At 47.9% G+C, this 22194-nt stretch overlaps 1 protein-coding gene across 2 annotated transcripts in view; it reads right to left on the bottom strand.

The window, feature by feature from the left end:
* Positions 1-22194, bottom strand: part of LOC146019778 (guanylate-binding protein 7-like) — an 89027-nt gene that overhangs the window by 54491 nt on the left and 12342 nt on the right. For both annotated transcript variants that reach the window (XM_083152330.1, XM_083152331.1), the window contains exon 3: positions 2243-2438. In XM_083152330.1, coding sequence (XP_083008456.1) covers positions 2243-2435 — 193 coding nt within the window. In that variant the 5' untranslated portion in view covers positions 2436-2438. The remainder of the gene's footprint in view (positions 1-2242; positions 2439-22194) is intronic.

Below are 22194 nucleotides of genomic sequence, written 5' to 3'. Positions count from 1 at the left end.
TACATACTGTACAGCTCATACATACTGTGCAGCCCATACACACATACATACATACATACATACATACTGTACAGATCATACATACACATACTGTGTAGCTCATACATACATACATACATACATACTGTACAGCTCATACATACATACATACATACTGTACAGCTCATACATACATACATACATACTGTACAGCTCATACATACTGTGCAGCCCATACATACATACATACAGACTGTGCTGCTCTCATACGTACATGTATACCATGCATCTCTCATACATACATACATACTGTACAGCTCATACATACTGTGCAGCCCATACATACATACAGACTGTGCTGCTCTCATACGTACATGTATACCATGCATCTCTTATACATACATACATACATACATACATACATACAGTACTGTGCAGCTCACATACATACTGTACATACATACATACATACTGAGCAGCTCACATACATACTGTACATACATATTGTACATACATACATACATACAGTACTGTGCAGCTCACATACATACTGTACATACATATTGTACATACATACATACTGTGCAACTCACATACAGTACATAACAATTGTGCAGCTCTCATTCATACTACAAGCACTGTCCCACACCACCACTCCACACCACACATAAACTTACTGCAGGCTGTGTTGTGTTGGAGGTTTGCATTTCTGCGGACTCTTGATGTTGCCAACTGTGTGTGTGTGTGGGGGGGCAGGCGGAGCGCTTAATGGTCTTGCGGCATCGGCAGGCAGAAGGGATGCCTCGGCTGGCAGCGGCGGCTCAAGGTGTTGCCGGCAGTGTGCATGGGGTACTTCATTCTGCTGGCTATGGTGGGGGGGAACAGCTTCCTGTTTCTGCTACAGCACAGGCTAGCTCCACTATGGTGGAGGAGGGGGGCGGCTTCCTGTTTCTGCTGCAGGCTTCTCTATGGTGTTGGCAGTGGAGGAGGGATGGGAGAATGGCTTCCTGTTTCTGCCACAGGCTCCTCTATGGTGCTGGTGGAGAGGGGGCAGCTTCCTTTTTCTGCTCTATGGTGCTGTCAGTTGAGGAGGGATGGGAGAATGGCTTCCTGTTTCTGCCACAGGCTCCTCTATGGTGCTGGGGAGGGGCGGATGTTGCTTCCCGAAGCCCGCATGATAAATTGAATAGCAGGGTGTAGGGTGGTGCTTGCTGGCTCTGCGGACCTCCAAAATGGCTGGGCCCCATAGCAAGTGAACCCCCTGCACCCTCTATAGTTATGCCACTGTAAAGAACCCAGAGGGAAGGAAACCAGCAAACCCACCAAACAGACCTAGTGGAAATGTAATGGTGCTATCAATGAAAGTATACACATACATACTGTGAAAGAAAAGCCCTAAAAGAGCTATTAAGTGATTCTCCCCCAGTTAAACACCCCATGTACCAGTGAATCCTGTGTCTAGAGTGCCTTGGAGGAGCCAGACCAAGCTGCACACTGCTCCAGGAAATTTAACTGAGTCACTGCTGGTCCCGCTCTGAGGTAGCTCCACCCCCTTTAATGGCGCCGGAGCTACTGTGAATCTTTATATTGGCAATTCACTGTTAACTTGGAAAGACATGCCACGATGCCACCCTTTACCTAAACACTGCCAGTGTGTGCAGGGGGGTTATGGGATCCCCACAGAGATGGTCCATATGCCTGCCCTGCATGTATTTGCTGCACTAAACAACTGGGGTACCCCCCTAGTGGGGTCCCCAACCTTCTGATTACCACTCAGACTACTTCAGACAAGTTAGGGGTGTGCAGCATGCTGCAGGTGTGTGCACCGTTGCGCGATGCCAGGCGGTACACTAACCCATTACGGAATGTGTTCCGGCAGTGGGGACCTTAAGAGGTCAGTATCCATCCTCCTAAGCTTCCACGTCGCAGGCATGCTGCATGCCCAAATAAATAAAAGTTGAAATAAGATTGAAGAAAATCCTCTGGAGCTCCAGAGTGTGCATCCTCTCCTGAGGGTACATTATTTTACAATGAGCTGTGGGTGTGGGCATAGAGGGGAGGAGCCAGCACACTCTGGTTGAAGTTTTATGTGCACAGGCTCCTTTGGAACCCATTTATACCCCGTCATAGTAAGTGAATCCCCAGTATTCCTTATATAATGTAGCTACATTATAATTTATCTACCACATTCTATAACATTATAGGTGGAATCTGATTGGTTGCTTACAATATGGGCACCATTTCCTGCTACCTGGTCACTGACCTTTCTGGGCTCCCGCCAGCTTGTTCATCAAGTAAGACTTCCCCGTCCGGTACAAGCCCACTATGGACACCACCACCACCGGCTGGGTGATCCGGGAGAGGATGTCCAATGCCTCAGGGTTGGTTTCCAGCTTTCCGTCATCGGTGTTGTTAATCAGACAGACGGGGGTTTCCATTATCATGTGTGACATCATAATCTGCAGGTGGAGAAGAGTTAGGTGTGACAGTGACTGCGTGGCTGCCGATACTGAAGGGTTACTGATACTGTGTATTTCATACTTGCTGGGAAGTATGGCTCCTAAAACTTGGGTGGCCCTCCTGACCTCCCTGAATGAAGGGCAAGCCCCTTCTTGCATCTCCCTGGGACTCAATTTTGGTAGGGATGGCCATCAACCATCGATAATTCTAAATTATCGATGGTTGATGGCCATGCTGAATATTTTGCCATCAATGTGTTAGTGTATATGCGATTATTACCTTTGCCGTAGCCGGTGGTGTGCGGCGGAGAGGGGCTGCAGATGACAGCTGATGAATAAGCAATGCCACTGAGTGGAGCTGGATTTAGTTATACGTGCCCATTTTCCTATCCAGAATAATATAATAATAAGAAGAATACTAATAATTCTATAATATAATAATCTATATAATAAGTTGAAGAGTGTGTGTGTGTGCGTGTCTGTCGCATTGCAGACACACTGTGGCACTCAGAGCCACCAAATTCATCATGAAGATACCTCTGGACCCGGTGGTGTGCACCTCGAAGCTTCAAATTTTTGGAAATTTCACTCAGAAATTTAAAAAATACCAAGGTTTAATTTGCCTTGATTGATGGTCTAGGGAAAAGATTGACGATCTCGGAAATAGATAATGAAGGAACAACTCCACACCTGATTTCGTTGCTGTCATTGAGTATGAATGACACATCCTAAAGCTGTGTACACACAGAGCAATATGATCACTGGCAATATATTGCTCAGCAATCATATTGCTCAGTGTTTTCCGTTTTCATCAGCGACCAGAGATGGTCGCTGATGAAAATGGCACACTGCCAGGAGAAGACGCAGGGGAAGTCGCTGGTCGGAGGAGCAAACTCATCCGACCAGTGACCATTAGGGGTCTAAAAACGGGAGCGCGTACCAGGCGATTTATCGCCGGTGCACACTACAATCGCTGGCAATATGGTTGCTCAGCGACCATATTGCCAGCGATTTTATGCCCGTGTGTACCCACCTTAACAATATGGTGGAGGCTTTCAACAATTAGGAATAATTGACGATATACATATACCACACATCACACACACACGTATACATTGTACACACACACAGTACACCACCTACGCACACACATATATACTGTACATAGTGCACCATACACACTTACACATTGGACAAATATACTCAACAAAACACACACACAAATAACACACTACATGCAGTACAACACAATCTCACATACACTACAACCCACACCCAAAAACAGTACAACACACATAACACATACACACTTATACATTGCACAGATACTGAAACACACAGAACACACACACTTAAACATTGCCAGGATACGCACAGCACACTACACACACATATATACGTAGCACACCTCACCCACTTAAACATTGGATGGATGCACACATAACACACCACTCACAGTACAACACCCACCCACATTCACTACAACACACACCCAAAAACAGTACAACACACACACACTTAAACATTGCACAGATACACACAGCACACTACACACACACACACATACAGATGGGGCAGGTCTCATCATTGCAGGGGATGGCGATGGCGATGCCAGCCGCCATCCCCTGCCACCCGCCATCTGTACAGCAAAAGGGGACGCGTGCGTACGAGATGCACATGTGTCCCCTTCCGACGGCGCTTCCCCCGGGTCACCGCCGGCTTGTCGGCGGTCACCCAGGGTCCCCGCCGCCTCCCCGCGCCCCCCCTAACCCTGTCCGTCTCCCTGAAGCGGAGGCGGACAGGGTTCCCGTCGCCCCGCCAACGGAAACTGAGACGCACGTGCGCGTGAGACGCACGTGCGCGTGAGACGCACGTGCGTCTCAGTCAGATGGCAGGCCGGGCTGATGGCGGATCGCCAGTGGTGACGTTCTGGCGATTCACCAGCAAAGAAGAGCCCGGCCCCATCTGTATATACATGGCACACCTTACGCACTTACACATTGGACAGATACACACAACACACACACAACATACTTCTAACAGTACAACAGACACTCACATTCACTACACACACCCAAAAACAGTACAACGCACACAAAACACACACACTTAAACATTGCACAAAGACACAATACACATATACACATACTGTATATACTGTATGTTGCTCACCTCACACACTTACGCATTGGACAGATACACACAACACACACACCCACATACACACAACACACACACCCACAAACACTTTTTTAACAGTCTGTACCAGCAACTAAAAACTGTACTGAATGTACCGTTGTTGTTTTTTTCCCATGTCCATCTCTCCGGTCCTCCAGCCTGTCACTGCACTCCCCAGCCAGCGGCACTGAGAAATCTTTGTCCAGGCCAATGTACCCATTGATAAATACAAAGTGGGTACACTGCACTCACCCTGTTAGTTGGATGTTAGACACTTCTCTGCCTTAAGGGTGTCCCAGACCCTTTTGTTTCATAGATAACCATTTGGGCATTTGGGTAGTGAAAATTTCCCATCAATTGAGGACCCCCTGTAGGTGTACCAAACACCAGTTAAGCTCACAATATCCACACCCCTACTTATAGATTTGTTTCGCAACCCACCCCCACCCAAACAATTATCAATTTGAATCAGTACTTATTTTTTAATCCTACTTTCATTTCTTGATTGTATTTCTATGTACAACTATGTTTTTTTCACGATATATTGAGGAAATTGTACACTTTCTTCATCTTAGTCTTAATCTTCAACTTCTTACACTCCTAACATTCAAACAAATACAGGCAGCGCTCATGCCCATTGACCAAACATTATCAATGCACCTGTTGATGCTTGCGATGGTTGGATCGGTGGATTGGTCTGGCGGGTTTTGGGAAAAATTTGGCCCATTGCACCGGTTCCCAGTGGTGCAATGCGGTCCGGGTATCGTGCGTCACATCATGACATCACGTGGCAGGGCCCGTGATTCTGCGCCCGCACTCAGGGGCTGCCCTACTGTTTGGTAGAAACACCTGGTGCATGTGCTTTACAGATCTCCCGACATCAGAGACTGCTGCAGCAACTCTGTGGTGGGAGCAGTGAGGGGAGCGGCAGTGGCAGTGAGTGGTGATCAGGGCTGGTATAAGGCTTCTCAGCACCCTAGGCAAAATGAACCTAATGCCCTCCCCCCCTTCATACTGCCGCCAATACCAACCCCTTAAGGCAGGGGTGTCCAAACTTTTTCCGACGAGGGCCAGATTTGGTGAAGTGTAAATGTGTGGGGGCCGACCATTCAGCCTGACATTCTTTGAATCATTAATCACATCAAAATGGTCCCCCACTCTGCCCCCATTCACTGTATGTCCCCCAGCCTGCCCCTCCTTCACTGTATGTCCCCCATTCACTGTATGTTCCCCACTCTGCACCCATTCACTCTGTCCCCCAACCTGCCCCCCTTCTCTTAATGTCCATCAGTGCCTCCATTCATTGTATGTCCCCAAGCCTAACCCTCCTTCACTGTATGACCCCCATTCACTATGTACCCCACTCTGCCCCCATTCACTGTATGTCCCCCAGCCTGCCCCTGCTCCCCCATCTCTGAATGACCATCACGGCCTCTATTCACTGTATGTCCCCCTGCCTGCCCCCTCCCTTCTCTGTATGTTTCCCAGCCCCTTGTGTGAGCCAGAGGAAGGAGAGGCAAAGCAGGCACTGCAAGGACAGGAGATGCTTGGGCTCCCGCTGCTGCCCTCCTCCACTCTGCATGTTACGGGAGCAAGCTGCCGCCCTCCCCAAACACTGCTGTCACTGTGATTGTGGAGTAGGATGATATATGATTGCAGCAGCAGGGGTAGGACGCCTAACACTGACTGTGGCGGTAGGGCACCTCCTCACTGCAGCAGACAGCAATGTAAAGGCGTGCTAACCGGGGCCCCACCTTTAGTGTTTTGTGCTGTGCTTCCCACATCTGATGCTCTGCCCGCTTCCAGCTGGAGGCTGCGGGCTGCTTGAAATGACAGCACGGGCCGCATTTGGCCCCCCAGCCTGACTTTGGAAATGCCTGCCTTAAGGCATACCTGCCTAACATTCCGGAATGGCATTGAGGCTCCCAAAAATTTGGCGGTGCACCCAGCCCCCCTGGTAAACTAGGTAAGTCCCATGGAGGCCCCCCTTTGCCATCAACAATAGAGTACAAGGAGGAAGGGGTAGCAAAGTAGGGAAGTATGCCTCAAGGGAAAGTATGGAGGTGAGGTCTTAGAAGTTACACAGCAGCCACCTGCATTAAGTACACCAAAGACCCTATAGACATCCTTGATTTTTTGATAGTGTCAATGCCTAATTTTTCCCAGCATATAATTTCCATAATTATAATTATAACCATGCCCATAACATTAATATAGTCAGGGATACATAATCATTTTATCCCATAGGCCAGGGAATATTGCATATCTAGTTACACATTTCATCCCATATGCCAAGCTTGGTCTCTAAATGAGCGAAATTACATTAGCTGTCAGATGACAGTTATTAGAATTCTATATCATGTTGCACTCACATGTTATAACAAATTATAAGTTCACATTAGAGTAGTCATAAGAAAACCAGCATTAGAGATGAAGTCATTAACATTCCCAAACACCAGTGAACCATACAGGATACAGCAAACAAAGGGGCGTGACTATAGGCTAGTGATACCAGGTGAATGAATGGATTCTCCCCTCCCCCGAGAGTTCTCTTGAAAAGAAAGAGAAAACCACTCAGTTAGTTGCTGTTCGAACTAGACGCAGAGAGGATGGGTCTGGCCTCGCCGGGAGGTTCCTTCCATCACATGTGGATTTGGACGTGATAAGTAAATATGTATCATCAAACCAAATTGTGCGCCAGGACTAGGATATGATTAATGGACTGGATGTTTAGGAGAAATATGATGCAGAGAGCTACGTGTGAGATATAGGAAAGATGTATTCTAGCTTCAATAATACATAGCCAGGAATGTTGTATTTCATTGTATGAGTAGTATGATGTGTTTCACGGTAGCTACATATAGCAGCGGTTGGTAGATTATGAATAAACATATAGATTGGTATTTGAAAGGATAAGCTGTAGTGATTAAACTGATTTGAGCATGGTGGATGCTATTACTATGTAAGCAGAATGAGACCTGGAATCAATTGTAGTCATGTGCTCAGGCTCCGGCCTGCAGTGTGGCCTTTGTGTAGTTAAACGGTTAACATTGGTGTTTGGACTGGCCCTTGTGTGTCCTAGTGTGGTTGCAAAGGAGTTCTGTAGTATATGGTATGGACTCTTTGTATGAAAGTGAGTGTGTTGTTCTCAAAGGGACGCATGTATTTGAACGCATGTATTAGGCTAAAGTGAGCATGTATGGATTTCAGCATTTGTGCTTAATCAAGAGTGTGTGTCTACGTCCCAGAATGGATTAGCCCTGAGCTGTTTCTATTTAAGAGTGTGTTTGATGGATGTGCAAGTTATATTCAGGATTGTGAGTATCGTATGATGCAGGTTAGAGGTAATTTTAAGTAAATGTTGTGGATAAGCAATTATTTGAAAGTACAGGCAGTTTATGTGTGATTGCCAGGCAGCTGTTTGAGCCTGTAGATTGTTAAGGTTCTTTTGTGTGCCATGTGGAGGAATCTAAGATGGCTGAATGCCATGCGGCAGACCAACATAAGGCTTGGAATTAAGATGGCCGACAATTAGTTATTATAAGATGGCTGCTGCCTCATAGCCACGCCCCCCCACAGCACTGTATTCAATTCACATATATACATATATCACTGAGGTTAGCTTTATTTAAGGATGCTGGAATAATAATCGTCTATAAGTATAATACCTGTATTGTTATATTTATTATCCATGATACAGTTTCATCTGGTTACACTTATAAATAATATTCATTGATTATAAATCTGGACATTCACTTTTTGATTGCGTGCGACATGAATAAATTAGATAGACTTTGCATATATAAATAAATGAACTTCCTTAATAGGCAGGCTTGGTGGCGCCCCCCAGGTACTGGCATCCTAGGCAGCTGCCTAAAGCTGCCTAATGGTAGAACCGGCCCTGGCTGTGATGGGAGCGGCAGTGGCAGGAAGCAGGCAAATTAAAAAAAAACCAAGCTTTTCCCAGGCAACGTCGGGTGGGTCAGCTAGTATAATAATTAGAGATGTGCGGCGGGCACTTTTTCGGGTTTTGGTTTTGGATCTGGATCTCCCTTCGGGTTTTGGATCTGGATTGGTTTTGGCAAAACCACCCTTGCGGGTTTTGGTTTTGGTTTTGGATCTGGATTTTTTTGGAAAAATGCTAAAAATTGCTAAAATAATAGATTTCGGGCCTGTTTTTGCCCCTAAAGTGTTATTGAGCTCAATAACATTAGTTTCCACTCATTTCTAGTCAATTTTGATCACTTCACAGATGACTAAGCTAGGCGACAGCAGTAGGCATCACATACATGTGGACCTTACACTTCCAACCTGGCACATGCTGGAAGCAGAGCAGCCCTACAGGGGTAGACAGGGTGGCAGTTTAATAACCCCCCCCCTCCAAAAAAAAAGAGCAAAGAATACAAAGATGTGCAAATTGAAATTGTCCTTGTAGCTGCGCTCCTCTGTTAGAACCTCCACACAAGTACCAAGAGCCCAATGTGGATTGATTTTGCCGTTTGGCATGTGCAGCCAAGGAGCAGTGGGTGTTTGGTGCAGCATTGACTGTGTCTGCAAGGTAGTATCTGTTTGGATCAGTTTAATATCCAACAAGACCCCTATCTGGCGTGAGGTCACGTGGTTTGTGAACGCTGGGAGCATTACAAGTTACCTCCTTATCCAGTTTGATCAGACTGGCTAGGCGTGCGTTCCATTTCCTCCCTCACCACTTCACCACTTTACATGTGTTCCTACCGAAGCCACGCACTTGGTCTAGTACGCTGACCATCAGCAGCTGTTGGGACTTCTTCTTCCCAAACATTTATCAATCCATCCATACTATCCCAAAAGGAGCATAAATACTCTGGATGTCACTGATGACATATATTCTTCGTTCAAAGCTATACTAGTAGCTGCGCTCCTCTGGTAGAAGATCCAATCAAGTACCAAAACCCCTGTTTGGCTTGATTGTGCACTCTTCCTCGTGTTCAGCCAAGGAGCAGTGGGCGTTTCGTGCAGCACTTATTTAGTCTGCAAGGTAGTATCTGTTTAGATCAGTTTAATATCTAACAAGACCCCTATCTGGCGTGAGGTCACATGGTTTCTGAACGCTGGGAGCATTACCTGTTGCCTCCTCATCCATCACCTAATGGGTAGAGGGGGGTGGGGTAATTGGTGGCAGGGGTGGGGTAATTGGTGGCCTCCACCTCTCTAGGACCCCAGGTTTGGAGATCCCTATATAGTCTACCCTTATAGACCGCTATCTAGGTAGTAGGGTCAATTTGTCTGCGACATCTGTCACCCAATTCACTGCTAAGGTTAATTTGTTTGAGCTGGCTGGCTAGGTGTGTTTTCGCTTACCTCCCTCACCACTTCACCAAATCACGTGTGTTCCTCCCGAAGCCACGCACTCGGTCTAGGAATGGATAAGACCATGGATGTCCCTGAGGACATGTTTTCATCCATTATGGATGGGGTGGAGAGCGAATCACCCATCTCCCCACCATTCATCCATCAAAGATTTAAAAATGTATGACGCTACAAAGAGCCAACAAATGACGCAGAAAGAGGTGCAAGAAAAAGATTTGCTGGGGCCCTCCCACCCAGCCATCCATCCAGGACATCCCATCCAAAAAAAGAAGTAAGATAGGAATGGATAAGACCATGGATGTCCATGAGGACATATTTTCATCCATCATAGATGATGTGGAGAGAGAAACCACCCATCTCCCCACCATTCATCCATCAAAGATTTAAAAATTTATGACGCAACAAAGAGCCAACAAATGACGCAGAAAGAGGTGCAAGAAAAAGATTTGCTGGGGCCCTCCCACCCAGCCATCCATCCGGGACATCCCATCCAAAAAAAGAAGTATGATAGGAATGGATAAGACCATGGATGTCCATGAGGACATATTTTCATCCATAATGGATGATGTGGAGAGAAAAAATCACCCATCTCCCTTCCATTCATCCATCAAAGATTTAAAAATGTAGGACGCTACAAAGAGCCAACAAATGACGCAGAAAGAGGTGCAAGAAAGATTTGCTGGGGCCCTCCCACCCAGCCATCCATCCGGGACATCCCATCCAAAAAAAGAAGTACGATAGGAATGGATAAGACCATGGATGTCCATGAGGACATATTTTCATCCATCATAGATGATGTGGAGAGAGAAACCACCCATCTCCCCACCATTCATCCATCAAAGATTTATAAATTTAGGTCGCTACAAAGAGCCAACAAATGACGCAGAAAGAGGTGTAAGTAAAAGAATTGCTGGGGCCCTGCCACCCAGGCATACATCCGGGACATCCCATCCAAAAAAGAAGTACGATAGGAATGGTTGAGACCATGGATGTCCATGAGGACATATTTTCATCCATCCCAGATAATGTGGAGAGAGAAATCACCCATCTCCCCACCATTCATTCATCAAAGATTTAAATATTTAGGACGCTACAACAGCCAACAAAACAACGCAGAAAGAGGTGCAAGATGACATTGTCCTTTGGCCCTTCCACCCACCCTTATGTTGCACAGTTTAACAAACCAATCATTTCAGCGACAGGGACTTCAGCTGCAGGGACTGTCAACTGTGGCTGAAATGATTGCTCAGCCTCATCCTCGTCTTCACACACAATTAATTTGTCGTCGCTGGAATCAACCAATACAGGAGGACTGTGTGTATTAGGAGGACGTAAGTGCTGGTGAAGGAGGTCAAGTTCGTGGAATTTGAAATTCATTTTTATGAACATCATCTTCTCCACGTTTTGTGGAAGTAACCTCCTACGCCGATCACTAACAAGGTTCCCAGCTGCGCTGAAGACTCTCTCAGAATATACACTGGAGGGTGGACAACTTAAGTAAAGCAAAGCCAGTTTGTGCAAAGGACGCCACATTGCCTTTTTTTCTTGCCAATAATGGAATGGACAATCTGACATACCTATATCGATGCTATCGGCAAAGTAGTCATCCACCATTCTTTCAATTGTGATAGCATCATAGTCAGTAGCAGTGGACATGTCTATTATGCTAGGAAGCTCCTTCAGTCCGGACCAGATGTCAAATATATTTCCGGACTGAATAGCAGTGGGTCTCTTAGGAAAATTTAGCTTTTTCCTCGCAACCCCAGTGGTAGAAATTGAAGGAGAAGTTGTGTGCCTGCCACTTTCCGCTTCAGCTGACAAATTTTGGAGCAAGAGGTCTTTGCACCTCTGCAGATTTGTTCCCATTGGTAACAAAGACACAATGTAAGACTTAAACCTAGGATCCAGTATTGTCGCCAAAATATAATGATCTAATTGTAAGAGATCGACGACCCTTGGATCCTTGCTGAGTGAATTAATAGCGTGATCCACTAGTCCTACATCCACTAGTCCTTTAGCAGATTCACTCTGCTTCAACTCCTCCTTCAATTTCGCCAACTGCTTTTGCAAAAGGCCTATCAAGGGAATGACCTGGCTCAAGCTGGCAGTGTCAGAAATAACTTTGCGTGTAGCAGCCCCAAAGGGCTGCAGGATCTTGCACACCACGGAAATTATTCTCCACTAAGCTTGACTCAGGTGCATTCCCGTTCCTCTCCCTATGTCATAGGTCGTGTTAGGAGTGGGGTAACCTCGCCTGCCCTACCTCCGTTGTACTCAGATGGAGTTGACGTGTGTGTGCAAGGTGCTAGGCTTCACCAATAATAGCCGCGTTCGTGGGAGCCCGTTAGTCAGGCTCCCACCTCGATGCCACCTGGTCTTATGTTAAGGACAACACACATGCCAAGGCCAGTGATGAACAAGGGGAACCTCTAACTGACACCTACTGGCGAGGGTACCAACTGGGCTCCTGAACAGTGACCCTGGGGGGCCTGGTGTGGAATAGTGTCTCGATGAGACTACACCACGGGTGTAACAATACACATAAGATGACTCACTAAGCAAGTATGAAACAATACATGAAAGATGACTCAAAACGCTGGAATGTAACAATACACTAAAGATGACTCAATAAGCAGGACTGTAACAATACACCAAGATGACTCAATGAACAAGACTGTAAAGATATACAAAAGATAACCCACGCAATGTAGATACAAAGATGGGGATATAAACTTAGCTGGAGCTGAGCCGCTGAGGGCAAGGCAAGGGACCAGCCGAAGGGAAGCACCACGCTGGAGAGGGATTCCCACAATGACCAACAGAAGGCTCCAGGAATCGGGAACACTCAGGACGCTGGGTCTGAACTATAACCGGCGTCTGAGTGTCCCGGCATCAAGGTTTAAATAGTACATCCTCCGTGGGAGGATGAGGCTGCGTTGAGCGCTTCCTCTTCCGCCCGGCCACCTGGCGTCCCCCGTCGCCTAGGCAACCGGGGCGGACGCTGAGGGAGTGGTCGGGCGTGAGCCTCCCGGCCGCTCGTGACGTCCGATGGGGGGCGTGCGTTGCTGACGCGGCGACGCCCCCTGACGCGGCGACGTCTTGGCTGCGTCGTCACAGCCGGGACACACCACGGAGACCCCCCTGCGTCAGCGCTGGAGCTGACTGCAGGGGTAATGACAGTCACAACCGGGAGAGACCGCGAAGAACCCCCTGCTTCAGTGCTGGAGCTGACTGCAGGGGTCATAACAGTACCCCCCCCTTGAGGAGGGGTCACCGAACCCTTACCCCCAGGTTTAAACGGACATTTCTTAAAGAATTCAGCCCTCAGTCTGGGAGCATGTAGAAGTCTATCAGGGACCCAGGATCTCTCTTCATCTCCAAACCCTTGCCAATGAACAAGAAATTTAAGTTGACCCCGGACGAATTTGGAATCAAGGATCTGTTCTACCAAGAATTCTTTGTGGCCCCTGATGATCACAGGTCTCCTGGACTGTTTCTGAAGAAAAAGAGTGGGGACCGGCTTCAAAAGAGAACAATGGAAAACATTATTGATCTTCAATGATCGGGGTAATTGCAGCTGAAAGGCTACTGGGTTAACCTGTCTGGTGATGAGAAAAGGTCCAATGAATCTGGGGCCCAATTTATGACTTTTCTGGCGTAATTTGATAAATCGGGTTGAGAGAAAGACTTTCTGGCCAACCCTGAATGGGCAGGGTCTCCTGTGCCTGTCATAAAATTTTTTAGAACGGGCCGAGGAAAGATTCAAGGCAAGACGCACCTTCTTCCAAGAGTCCCTAAGGACAGCAACCGCTGAGGGAATTGAGAGATTGGACTTAACAGGAACATCAAAGGAATTGCATTTGGGATGAAAACCGGTGTTACAGAAAAACGGTGAAGTCTTGGTTGACACGTGATAGGAATTATTATAAGAAAATTCAGCTAATGGAACCAAGTCTGCCCAATCGGTCTGACATTTGGCAACAAAGCAGCATAAATATTGTTCCAAGGCCTGATTAACCCTCTCGGTTTGTCCATTCGACTGAGGGTGGTACCCGGAGGACAAGCTGAGCTGAATACCCAAGTTGGAGCAAAATGCTCTCCAAAAGCTGGCGACAAACTGGGGTCCCCTGTCCGAGACAATATCTCTGGGAAGACCATGAAGCCTGAAAATGTGAGTAATGAAAAGTTGAGCTAATTCCCGGGCCGAGGGAAGTTTGCGCAAAGGTATAAAATGAGCCATTTTACTAAAGCGATCGACCGTAACCCAAATGGTGGAACAGTAGGAAGACAAGGGAAGGTCGACGATAAAATCCATAGAAATGTGGGACCAGGGTCTTTCAGGAATGGATAAAGGTAGAAGTTGGCCCATGGGTGCTACTCTGGGAGATTTCTGTCGAGCACATATCGGACAGACAGAGACAAAACGGGTGACGTCCTGTTTCATGGAGGGCCACCAGACTACTGTGGACAGACTTTCAAAGGTCTTGGTGATGCCAGGATGCCCAGACAACTTAGTGGAATGAAAATCCTTGAGGACTAAATCTCGCAGAGCTTTGGGGACAAAGAGTCGATTCTGAGGAGTCAACCGAGGTGCAGAAGACTGGGAAGCAAGAACACGGGTAGCCAAATCTTGGGTTAACCCCGCCAAGATCATCGCTGACGGAACAATGGTTTCATCCCCCAATTCCGGGTCCTGAGAAGACTGGAAACTCAGGGAAAGCGCATCGGCCTTGGTGTTCTTAGGACCGGGTCTAAAGGTGATATTAAATCGAAATCGGGTAAAGAAAAGAGCCCATCTTGCTTGACGTGGGTTGAGTCGTTTGGCCGACTGGATATATGCCAGATTTTTGTGATCTGTAATAACGGTGATCATGTGCTCTGCTCCTTCAAGCCATTGGCGCCATTCCTCAAAGGCCCATTTTATGGCAAGAAGCTCTCTATTACCTACATCATAATTCTTTTCAGCGGAGGAAAATTTCCGTGAAAAATAGGCACAGGGATGCAGTTTATTATCCAGACTATGAGTCTGGGAAAGCACGGCTCCTGCCCCGACATCGGAGGCGTCTACTTCCACTAAGAACGGCTTCCTGGGGTCAGGATGGTGAAGAATGGGGGCAGAACAAAAAGCTTTCTTCAGCCGTTAAAAGGACTCGACCGCCTGTGGGGACCAGTCTTGTGGATCTGCTCCTTTGCGAGTGAGTTCCACAATAGGAGCCACGATATCTGAAAATGAACGAATAAATTTACGATAGTAATTAGAGAAACCGAGGAACCTCTGAACAGCCTTGAGGTTAGTGGGGCGAGCCCATGACAGGATGGCTTGAACCTTTTTTGGCTCCATGGAAAAGCCTTTGGGAGTAATGACATAACCCAGGAAGGAAACCTGGGAAACTTCAAACTCACATTTTTCTAACTTGGCGTAAAGTTGGTTTTCGCGTAATTTTTGGAGGACCATGCAGACATGCTGCCTATGTTCGGTCAGAGTTTTGGAAAAAATTAAGATATCGTCCAAGTAGACCACAGCAAAAACTCCTAAAAACGGCCGGAGTACCTCATTAATGAAATCTTGGAAGACGGCAGGGGCGTTGGCCAGTCCGAAAGGCATCACCAAATATTCGTAGTGGCCAGTGTGCGTGTTGAAAGCCGTCTTCCACTCGTCCCCCTGCCTGATTCTTATGAGGTTGTATGCTCCTCTCAAATCGATCTTAGAAAAAACAACGGCTTCCCGAATCTGGTCAAACAGCACAGAAATGAGGGGCAAAGGATAAGAATTCTTAATGGTGATCTGATTCAAGGCACGATAATCGATACAGGGGCGTAAGGAGCCGTCTTTTTTTTCAACTAAAAAGAACCCTGCCCCCACAGGGGATTTGGACGGACGGATGAAGCCCTTCTTGAGGCTTTCTTGAATATAATCTTCCATAGCGCGGGACTCAGGAGCGGAGAAAGCATACAAACGCCCTTTGGGTAATCTGGCATCGGGGACGAGATCAATGGTACAATCAAACGGCCGATGGGGAGGCAGTGTTTCTGCTTCTTTCTTAGAAAAAACATCAAGAAAACTGTGATACGGTGAGGGTAAAGAAGACGAAACAGGAGACACCGCCCGAAGAGGAAGAGAGAGACAGCTGTCAGAACATGCTGATCCCCATCGGGTGATCTCTCCCGTAACCCAATTGACATTAGGATTGTGCTTCTTTAGCCAAGGTAGGCCCAAGACAAGAGGTGCAAATGGACAATGAAAAACTAAAAAAGAGATTTCCTCGGAATGTAAGGCCCCTATAGACAACCTGAGGGAAGGAGTGCGGAAGGAGATGCTGCCATTGGATAGTGGTAGGCCATCTAAACCACACACAGACAAGGACCCCTCAAGGGGAATGGGTTTGAACCCTAAGGATTCAACCAATGTGGCATCCATAAAGTTGCCGGCTGCACCACAATCCAAAAAGGCAGACACCTCCAGGAACTGCCCCCCAAAGGAGATGGTAGTCTTTATAAAGATGGACTCACTGGGGGAAAAACAGGTAAGGCCTAAGTAAACCCCCCCCAAGGTTACCTAGGCCCTGTCTTTTCCTGCCTTAAGCGGACAGATCAATGCGCGGTGACCGGGCCCACCACAATAAAGACATAACCCCTTAAGTCTCCTCCGACTCTTCTCGGAAGCGGAGAGACGAGTGGCCCCTAACTGCATGGGTTCCTCCCCTGAGTGGTCAGAAGAATCACCCGGAGGGGATGAGGGAAAGACCCCAGACACTCTTTCTCTCTGACGCTCCCGAAATCGCCGATCTACCTTGATGGCTAATTGCATAATCTCATCTAAGGATGTAGGAGACGGATAGTGTACCAAGGCGTCTTTGAGACCGTCGGACAAGCCAATTCTAAATTGACTACGTAGGGCTGGGTCATTCCACCCAGAATCGATGGCCCACCTCCTAAACTGTGTACAATATCCCTCTGCAGTCCCCTGCCCCTGATGAAGAGCTCGGAGATTGGCCTCTGCTGAGGCAGACCTATCAGGATCGTCGTATAACAAACCCATGGCCAAAAAAAAGGAATTGACAGAGGAGAGGGCCTCATCTCCAGAAGGGAGTCCGAATGCCCAGGTCTGGGGATCCCCCTGTAGGAGAGAAATAATTATCCCTACCCGCTGAACCTCTGAGCCTGAAGACAAGGGACGTAGTTTGAAATATAATTTACAGGATTCTCTGAAATTATAAAAAAGGGAACGGTCCCCAGAAAAACGATCAGGGAGATCGAGTTTGGGTTCTGGGCGTCTAGCAGCAGATAGTACTCCCTGTACCTGTTCCTCTTGTGTACTGACCCGGAGGGACAGCTTTTGGAGTTCCTGTGTGAGGGTGTGAATCTGGCCTGCCAGAGCATGTCCAGTGGCCTGCTGGGAAGGATCCATGACAGACAACGACCCGAGGCAGTGTACTGGTGTTTCGGCCGGTTATAATGTTAGGAGTGGGGTAACCTCGCCTGCCCTACCTCCGTTGTACTCAGATGGAGTTGACGTGTGTGTGCAAGGTGCTAGGCTTCACCAATAATAGCCGCGTTCGTGGGAGCCCGTTAGTCAGGCTCCCACCTCGATGCCACCTGGTCTTATGTTAAGGACAACACACATGCCAAGGCCAGTGATGAACAAGGGGAACCTCTAACTGACACCTACTGGCGAGGGTACCAACTGGGCTCCTGAACAGTGACCCTGGGGGGCCTGGTGTGGAATAGTGTCTCGATGAGACTACACCACGGGTGTAACAATACACATAAGATGACTCACTAAGCAAGTATGAAACAATACATGAAAGATGACTCAAAACGCTGGAATGTAACAATACACTAAAGAAGACTCAATAAGCAGGACTGTAACAATACACCAAGATGACTCAATGAACAAGACTGTAAAGATATACAAAAGATAACCCACGCAATGTAGATACAAAGATGGGGATATAAACTTAGCTGGAGCTGAGCCGCTGAGGGCAAGGCAAGGGACCAGCCGAAGGGAAGCACCACGCTGGAGAGGGATTCCCACAATGACCAACAGAAGGCTCCAGGAACCGGGAACACTCAGGACGCTGGGTCTGAACTATAACCGGCGTCTGAGTGTCCCGGCATCAAGGTTTAAATAGTACATCCTCCGTGGGAGGATGAGGCTGCGTTGAGCGCTTCCTCTTCCGCCCGGCCGCCTGGCGTCCCCCGTCGCCTAGGCAACCGGGGCGGACGCTGAGGGAGTGGTCGGGCGTGAGCCTCCCGGCCGCTCGTGACGTCCGATGGGGGGCGTGCGTTGCTGACGCGGCGACGCCCCCTGACGCGGCGACGTCTTGGCTGCGTCGTCACAGCCGGGACACACCACGGAGACCCCCCTGCGTCAGCGCTGGAGCTGACTGCAGGGGTAATGACAGTCACAGCCGGGAGAGACCGCGGAGAACCCCCTGCTTCAGTGCTGGAGCTGACTGCAGGGGTCATAACAGGTCGAGGTGTAGGTTTGGATGGCCTTTTGCTGCTCCTCCATCCGCTGAAGCATATAGAGGGTGGAATTCCACCTCGTGACCACCTCTTGCGTCAGCTGATGGCAGGGCAAATTTAGCTTTTCTTGCAAGTCTTGCAATCTCCTGCACGCACTTGCAGAATGGCGAAAATGTCCACAAATTTTTCTAACAACTGACAACATCTCTTGAACACCCCTGTCCTTTTTCAAGAAATGGTGCACCACCAAATTTACTGTGTGAGCAAAACATGGGACATGTTGGAATTCGCCCACATGTAATGCACTCACAATATTGGTGGAATTGTCGGATACCACAAATCCCGCGGAGAGTCTAAGTGGGGTAAGCCATTGCGCAATGACTTCCCGTAGTTTTTCTAGGAGGTTTTCCGTTGTGTGCCTTTTACTGAAACCGGTGATACACAGTGTAGCCTGCCTCTGAATAGCAATGGGAGATGATGTTGCTGCTGCTGTTGGTGCTGCTGCTGAAGGCAATACATAAACCCAGTGAGCAGTCACAGACATGTAGTCTTTTGTTTGCCCTGTTCCGCTTGTCCACATATCCGTGGTTAAGTGGACAGTGGGTACAGAGGCATTTTTAAGGACAGTAACAATGCTTTTTTTAATGTCCGTGTACAGTCTGGGTATTGCCTTCCTGGAGAAGTGGAACCTAGATGGATTTTGGTAACGGGGACACAGGATCTCTAGCAACTGGGTAAAACCCACAGAATTAATTGCGGATACTGGACGCACGTCTATTACCAACATAGTTGTTATGGCGTCAGTAATACGCTGTGCAACGGGGTGACTGCTGGCATTCAGATGTAGCGGGATTCATCTTTGCAGGTGATGGCGATGGCGTCGCCATCGCCATCCCCTGCCCCGCCGTCATCTGTATGCCGGAAGGGGACGCGCGCGCACGAGGTGCGCGCGCGTCCCCTTCCGACGATGCTGCCCTCGGTCGCCAGGTGCCCACACCGGGCGATTGCACCCCCCCCGCAGCCTCCTCGGGTCCCCCCAAGCCCCCTCGAGCGGGAGGCGGACAGTATTGCGTCCGCCTCGCCGCCCAGCCGCCCGGATACTGAGAGGAGCGTGTGTGGGGGACGCACGCGCGTCTCAGTCAGATGGAGCGCCGTGTTGCTGGCGGATCGCCAGCAGCATGCTGCTGGCGGTTCGCCAGCAAAGATAAAACCGACTACATCTGTACTTCAGCCCCCTTTCAAAGGATTGATTTACAGTCAGTTGCTTGGCTAAGTGATCAGGACTAGCATTCCTGGTCCCCTTCCTGGAAGCAGCAGCAGCAGTAGAAGCAACAGGTGTACCTGTTAAGGATGCTTCTGAGGAATCCAGGATAGGAGAGGATTCAGTCAGGATCATGACATTGGGTGCAGGACTACTTCCCAATCCCATAATCTCTGTGGATGGGGATGATGCAGGTGTTTGTAGAGATTGCAGGACCTTGGATTTAACAGAGAAAGGGGAGCAGGACGGTGACGCTGGGCGGGCTGCTACATGTTTGTTCACAGTTTCTTTTGACAAAAACTTCTGATGGATGCGCTGCAAATGACGTAACAGTGAGGAGGTCCCATGGTGCTGCACGTCCTTACCTCTACTTACAATAGCTTTGCAAACGCTACACACGGCTTGACAGTTGTTGTCCGGATTTGGGTAGAAATAATTCCATACATACGAGGTGGATTTTTTGGTCTTTTGCCCTGGCATGACAATGGGCTTTTCCACACCCCGGACAACAACTGTCTCCGTCTGTGCCTTAAAATAAACAACATCATCCTCAACATCGTCATCATCCGCATCCCTCTGTGTGCCAGCTTCACCAACAGAATCCTCATCCAATTCCTCAGAAGCATCCTCAATAACCAGGTCAAAATCTTGACTGGGGATGCTCTTGCACACACTTGCAGAGGGCATGCAAATGGTGGAATGAACCTCCTCTTCACAAACAGTATTTGAAAGGTCCAGCTCACATATGGCATCCGTGGACACACTTAGACTCTCCTCTGGGATTTGTGACATTTGTGAACTCGCCTTTGTCTTAAAAACTTTCATTCTTTTTTTTGTAGTAGCAGAAGGGCTATCATCATTCTTCTCAGACGCTGTACCATCAGTCATAAACAAAGGCCAAGGCCGTAGCATTTCCTTCCCACTGTGTGTGGTGAACGGCATATTGCCAATTTAATTTTTCTCCGCACGTGACTTAATTTTTTTTTATGGACCATTGTAAAATGAGATTTCTGCTTTGCTTTTACATGGCCTCTAGGCCTTTGACCATCGGCCTTGCCATCATGAATCTGACTGGTGGTAGCAGCTTCAGAAGTTCTATCAGGTTGCTGATCTCCCACTATTTCCTCCTCCATCATCCTCCAAAAATTATTATTTTTTTTTAATACTTTTATTTATTTTTCTTATTTTTTACACTGGACACAGCCTGTGACACTGTATACTGCCCCTGGTCACTGGACACTGCCCCTGGACACAGCCCGTTAAACTAGATATATGTCGTCACACTGGACACAGGATATATGTCGTCCCACTGGACACAGGATATATATCGTCCCACTGGACACAGGATATATGTCGTCACACTGGACACAGGATATATGTCGTCACACTGAACACTGGATATATATCGTCACACTGGACACTGGATATATGTTGTCACACTGGACACAGGATATATGTCGTCACACTGGACACTGGATAGATGTCGTCACACTGGACAATGGATATATGTCACGCTGGACACAGGATATATGCCGGCACACATTACATGTCACACTGGACACAGGATATATGTTGGGACTTGTGACACTGGATACAGGATATATTGTCGTCACACTGGCCACTGGATATATGTCGTCACACTGGACACAGGACATATGTCGTCACACTGGACACAGGATATATGTCGTCACACTGGACACTGGATATATGTCGTCACACAGGATATATGTCGTCACACTGGACACTGGATATATGTCGTCACACTGGACACTAGATATATGTCGTCACACTGGACACTGGATATATGTCGTCACACTGGACAATGGATATATGTCACGCTGGACACAGGATATATGCCGGCACACATTACATGTCACACTCGACACAGGATATATGTTGTGACTTGTGACACTGGACACAGGATATATTGTCGTCACACTGGACACTGGATATATGTCGTCACACTGGACACAGGATATATGTCGTCACACTGGACAGGATATATGTCGTCACAGTGGACACAGGATATATGTCGTCACACTGGACACAGGATATATGTCGTCACACTGGACACTGGATATATGTCGTCACACTGGACACTGGATATATGTCGTGAGTGACTCGTGACACTGGACAATGGATAAGATATAGGCCGTCACACTGGACACAGCCCCTTGTATTACTGCAGCCCCTGTACACAGTGTACTACTCAGCAGCACTGTAGCCCCTGCGTGTGAGCACTGCAGCACTGAGTTAGTTAGTTAAATCACAAAAAACACAGGGTTCAGGTCTAAATAAATCACAACACAGGGCTTAGGGCTAAATAAATCACAACAGGGCACGGGCCACAGGACAGCCCCTGGACAGTGGACACTGCAGCCCCTGCGTGTGAGCACTGCAGCACCTAGTTAGTTAAATCATACTTGCCTACCCTCCCGCATTTAGCGGGAGTCTCCCGTTTTTCCAATCATTCTCCCGCCCCCCCCGCAAATCCCTTGG

Source organism: Crinia signifera, chromosome 7, assembly GCF_055691185.1.
Source record: "Crinia signifera chromosome 7, ASM5569118v1, whole genome shotgun sequence".
NCBI lineage: Eukaryota > Metazoa > Chordata > Amphibia > Anura > Myobatrachidae > Crinia > Crinia signifera.
The sequence above is the reverse complement of the archived record's forward strand: the minus strand, read 5'-3'. Positions and strand labels throughout refer to the sequence as shown.